At 38.0% G+C, this 6,000-nt stretch overlaps 1 protein-coding gene across 4 annotated transcripts in view; it reads right to left on the bottom strand.

Annotated features, from left to right (window-relative positions):
* The window catches only part of aftph.S (aftiphilin S homeolog), a 44,460-nt gene that overhangs the window by 27,494 nt on the left and 10,966 nt on the right, over nucleotides 1–6,000 (bottom strand). For all 4 annotated transcript variants that reach the window (XM_018264603.2, XM_018264604.2, XM_018264607.2 and 1 more), the window contains 1 exon segment: nucleotides 1–949. This exon segment is cut by the window's left edge and continues 817 nt beyond it. In XM_018264603.2, the coding sequence (XP_018120092.1) occupies nucleotides 1–917 (917 nt within the window). In that variant the 5' untranslated portion in view covers nucleotides 918–949.

Raw genomic sequence — 6,000 nt, 5'->3', positions numbered from 1 at the left:
ACATTGTTGGCTATGATTAATCCTGTTTCTGAAGTGCAATTTGAAAGAACTAAGGTATTAATTCCATCCCCGTTTCCAGAGATAGGTGTAACTACATCCTTTATTTGGGGGCTACCATTTTCTACACTACTTAATGGACTTCTACTTGTAATACTTAAATCTTGCCCTTCATATATACCTTTGTGTGACTGAAGCTCTGTGCCCCCTAAATGTATAGAGTCTTTTTTTGAAAATGTGGAAAAATCTGCAAAGTCCACTGCAGTACTGGTTAAAAAGTTACTGCTTGGGTCAGTATTATGGTTAGCAATGGTATTATATCCCTTGGAATCATCAATGCTGTCCCGATCTTCTATTCCCTGAGGATTAACAGAATCACCTGCTGCAAAGCCATTTGTAAGGTTCTCCTCAGAGTGCACCTTCTCACCATTACAAGTGACATTGAGTGAATCAAGGCTTCTGCTTGTGAACTCGGTATCATCACCAGAAGACACAGGACTGACAAAGTTTGAATACAAATCAGCCTTTTTTATTTTCTCTCCGGAGTTTCCTTTATCATCAAATGCAGGAACATTAAACAGATTTGATTCATAACTTCCATGTGTGTCTACGTCTCCATGTTGTCCTTTCTTTGAATCAGTCTCCAAGATGTTCTCCGTGTCTTTGACAGCAGTAAGGCTAGTGAAGTTGTTCAAACTGTCAGAGTAATCCTGAATAGGCAAAACAGGTTTAGCTGGAATAAATTCCTCTTGGGTTTTGGAATAACCGACAGTTGCAAATTCAGCGAAACCCATTCCAGAGTTACCGACTCCAGAGAAGTCCCCAAATTCGCCAAACTCATCTTCATCATCATCGTCAGCCACACTGTCAAGAGGAGGAGGGGAAGATGAATACATTCGGATAATTTCAGGCTCCATCATGTAATGGCTTCCTTAGAGAAAACAGTTTACACCTATGGAAAAGAAGAATGTGACAAGGTTTATAATGATGCAAAATAATAACATACATAAAGACAGTGGTACATTCTGTACTGTTCTCACAATCTATTTCTCATTTCCAGATTCAAATGTCCAGCACATTATGCACATACCAGCTTATCAGCTAATTACTGAATATCATTGTAGAACATTTGCCTGACTAGTGTTCGGAGGTATAAATAGCTCAATTTCTTGGGAAGCAAAGGCTACAGAAATACAGATTTTAAAAAGAAAATTAAGAGGAGAAAGAAAAAGAAATGCAGGAATAAAGCTGCTCTACATGGGAGAGAAGTGACTGGTTTAGGAACAGAAACACAAAAAATAAAAGTGTACTAAAGTAATGGAAATATAATGTACTTTTGTGCTGGAAAAATTGGTGTGTTTGCTTCAGAAACACTACTATAGGGCATATATAGGACAGCCATTCAAGCAGGATTGAATGAAAAAAGGCACAGGGCACACAGTAGATAACAGATAAACTCTGCAGTATACAATGGGAGTCTTCAGAACTTATCTGTTATCTACTGTATGCCCTGTGCTTGTATGGCTGTCCCCATGGCTACACAGCAGCTTGTTTATATAAACTATAGTAGTACTTATCTGTTATCTACTGTGTATCCTGTGCTTGTATGGCTGTCCCCATGGCTACACAGCAGCTTGTTTATACAAACTATAGTAGTACTTATCTGTTATCTACTGTGTATCCTGTGCTTGTATGGCTGTCCCCATGGCTACACAGCAGCTTGTTTATACAAACTATAGTAGTACTTATCTGTTATCTACTGTGTATCCTGTGCTTGAATGGCTGCCCCCCATGGCTACACAGCAGCTTGTTTATATAAACTATAGTAGTACTTATCTGTTATCTACTGTGTATCCTGTGCTTCAATGGCTGCCCCCATGGCTACACAGCAGCTTGTTTATATAAACTATAGTAGTACTTATCTGTTATCTACTGTGTATCCTGTGCTTGAATGGCTGCCCCCATGGCTACACAGCAGCTTGTTTATATAAACTATAGTAGTACTTATCTGTTATCTACTGTGTATCCTGTGCTTGAATGGCTGCCCCCATGGCTACACAGCAGCTTGTTTATATAAACTATAGTAGTACTTATCTGTTATCTACTGTGTATCCTGTGCTTGAATGGCTGCCCCCATGGCTACACAGCAGCTTGTTTATATCAACTATAGTAGTACTTATCTGTTATCTACTATGTTTCCTGTGCTTCTGCTCCTACACACCATAATAGGGGTTGTCCGGTCACTAAAAGCGGCGTTGGATAAAAAGATTTCTGGGATAGCTATATCCTGGCTGCTAAGCTAGAGACCTATGTTCAAAGGGGTATAGTAGCATGGAAGATAGATGTAAAAAATGTATACTTTCTGGTTTAAGTGTATACTCCTCTACCCATTCAAAGAATAGACTGCATGTCTGTTGCTTTAAATGGAATTTTGCAGCTAAATACTCCTAGATTTACAGATTCATAAAACATTGCACAGATCCCAAAGAATGCCTTGATCTTAGGCTGAGTAGGCTGGAAGGCATTTAACTTCGTACTCACATTGCACTAAACTAAATTGATGGATTCTGGGACTTTCACAGGGCCACAAAGGCATGAATGAAAGTGTTAATATTTGTATATAATACACAAAAGCCATGAATATCTTGTAAATTATATCCTTATAAACGGTGAGTTCTGATGTCATCAGTTATAAACGGTGAGTTCTGATGTCATTTCTGTCACATGACTCACTGAAACTTGTGTATTATAATAAATAAAGTACCCCCAGTTGTAAAATATGGGGATATTAAAAGTAACCTCGGAGTTCCATGACTTGTATAAAAACACTCAGCCTTCGGCCTCGTACTTTTATATGGTCATGAAACTCCTCGGTAACTTATAATATCCTTATATTTTACAAGAGGGGCTACTTTATATTTAACCAACAATCTAATAATTCATACATTGTTTCACAGGAAACTGAAGCTTGGCATTGTCTTTTGTATATTGATTTCTTTTGCAATTAGTGGAAAATCTGACGTTCACCTGGCCACTATTCTTTCTCAATAATGAAACTGTAGATAAGAACCATTGTGCTCTCAGCTTAACGTCCAATCACGTGAGACACTGCCTTTAATGCCAACTTCAAGGTCATACGTAAAAACGTTTATAAGAAGTGGACAAAGAACAAATCCCTGAGGCAGATGGAAAGAAACTGCTCCATTAACTCTTCAGGTCCCAGCAGGTTGGTTTGCATTGATGTCATGAACTGAATGCTTTGGATCATCTAAAAACAACCCATTAAATGTTCATAAAGGAGACAATGCAGTGAAAAAAAAAAAAATGTTGGGTAGTTTTAAAGGGGTTGTTTACCTTCCAAACACTTTTTAAGTTCAGTAGTTTTCAGATTGTTTACCATAAACAAAGCCTTTTTTCTATTGCTTTCCATCGTTTATTTTTTACTGTTTTCCAAAAATGTTACTTTTTGAAAAGTAAACATGATTTCAAGCAACTTTGCAATATACATCAATTAAAAAATATACAGACTTTTCCTGATTTTTAATGGTTTCTGACAGTTCCCTAAGCCCAGCCCCCTGCTCTCCTGCTGATCTGTCTGACTACTTTGCTGAGCTGTCTGACTACTGTTACTTTGTATCAACAGCCATCTGTCCTCAGCCTGCATCCTCCAAACCCCACAATTCCCTGCACATGTGATTTCAATAAGGAACATCCCAGTGCAATGCATTGTGGGTTATGTAGTTCCTGCATGCTGTCTGTAAGTACAATGTGTAACATCAGTGTTTAGTCCCTCCTTCCCTGCCAGGATTTCAAATGATGCAGAAAGAGAAGAACTGTTACACAGCTGGATTTCAGCACAGAAAATGCCATTTATTCAGACTTTTTGAAGAAACAGGTAACTGTGATGGGTATATTAGAGGTTTCTGTGTTATGTGGCCTTTTTATCAAATTTTGGTTTGGAAGCCAGAGTTCCCCTTTAATGTTTAATGTTTGTGTCTGTAGTGTTTCAGTCTGGCAGCTCAGTGATCCAGGAGAATCTGAACTGTTACAATTTGTTACATTTACCAGTAGTTAATGAACTTAGTTGATACAATTAGTTGCTACAATTCTCAGCAGTATCTGTGGAATATAAGTGCAACTATTGTATCAAGTCTAACAGCTGCCTGTAATGAAACGCAGGGATTCTGCTCAGCAGAGACAAAGATAAGAAATGTAGCAACTAAATGTATCAATGAAAAACAGTTTACAGGGTCGGCGACCCCCCTCCCAGAGCTGCTTTAGAATGTGAAAAATGACACTTTACACTTCAATATTAGAAAAACGGCATCAAATAGAAAATAGAAAGTAATTGCAAAAAGTCTATTTCTGGTAAACTGTCTGAAACCAACTGGACTGAAAAGAAGTGTTTGATCCGCCCCTTTAACCTAAATTGGATGTAAAACCTGCAATGCAAAAACGAGCCAAATCCCTACAGCAGAATTTGCCAAGAAATTAGAAATCCCCCGATGCAAAGTATTTTGGAGTATAGTTAAGCTTTTACTCCTAGCATGCAATATGTGGATTGTTGGGCTGCTGCATTGGAGCAAATCTGCACACAGGGTACAGGTATGGGACCTGTTATCCAGAATGCTCAGGACCTGGGGCTTTCCAGATAACATATTTCCGTAATTTGGATCTTCATATCTAAGTCTACTAGAAAATTACGTAAACATGAAATAAAGCCAATAGTCTGGTTTTACTTCCAATGAGGATTAATTATATCTTAGTTGGGATCAAGTACAAGCGACTGTTTTATTATTACACAGAAAAAGGAAATCATTTCTAAAAATGTGGTTATTTGGATAAAATGGAGTCTATGGAAGAAGACCTTTCCGTAATTTAGAGCTTTCTGGATAACGGATCCCATACCTGTACAAATGGCTGACTTGTAAAAAATCTTCCATTGTTTACATAAAATGTCGGCTTTTGGGCTTTTTAGTGGTGCACAAATTGCAAAACCAACCGTGGACACTTGTTACTGTAACAGGAGGGAATCAAATAGCCTGGTGCAAAGTGATATTTCTGCACAAACACTCCCCAGTATTAGATCTAACAAATGTGCAACTTTATCTCCAGTACATGTAAAAGTAATTAGTGTAAATATGGCCCATCTCTGCAATTGCTCAAAACCATAAATTATTAGAGTAATAATTCTGAAACAAGAAAAAGTGCCAGAAACGTAAATAAATGGCGCAGAGCAAGTTTTCGGCCAAAATGCAGCATTTGCCTTAAGATGTTGTTCAGCCTTTCCGGCTACTTACAGACACTGCTGACAGTTACAGGGTCATTTTAGGCACATTCCCCACCTTATTTTTCAGATGTCTGAAATCGATCTCAAGCGATGCCCCCCATTTTAATCAAATAAAAATCTTTTTTTTAGTCCCTTAACTGTATAAACATAAAACAGTACCTTGTACATGATGGAAATTAAAGGGGAACTATTGCGAACATGAACATTTAATGTAAGCTTCAGCATACTGAAATAAGGAACTTTTTAAATACAATCAATTAAATATTCTGTATCATTTCTGAAATAATCAAGTTTATGTTCACTATTCCTCTCTCAGCATCTGTTTCTCTTCATTCTGTCTTCATGCAGCAGTTGGGTGTCAGATATTCACTGACAGTTACATCCAATATATCTTATAGGGGGGCTCCTTTTGCCTAGAAGATGTATTAGAGGTCACTCAATTAAAATTAGGGATGCACCGAATCCAGGATTCGGCCCCTTTCAGCAGGATTCAGATTCAGCCGAATCCTTCTGCCTAGCTGAACCGAATCTGAATCCTAATTTACATATGCAAATTAGGGGCGGAGGGAAATTGCATGACTTTTTGTCACAAAACAAGGAAGTAAAAAAAGTCCCCTTCCCATCGCTAATTTGCATATGCATATTAGGATTCGGTATGGTATTTGGCCAAATCTTTCTCAAAGGATTCGGGGGTTCGGCCGAATCCAAAATAG

Source organism: Xenopus laevis, chromosome 5S (assembly GCF_017654675.1).
Source record: "Xenopus laevis strain J_2021 chromosome 5S, Xenopus_laevis_v10.1, whole genome shotgun sequence".
Taxonomy (NCBI): domain Eukaryota; kingdom Metazoa; phylum Chordata; class Amphibia; order Anura; family Pipidae; genus Xenopus; species Xenopus laevis.
This window is presented reverse-complemented; position numbering and strand designations above follow the sequence as displayed.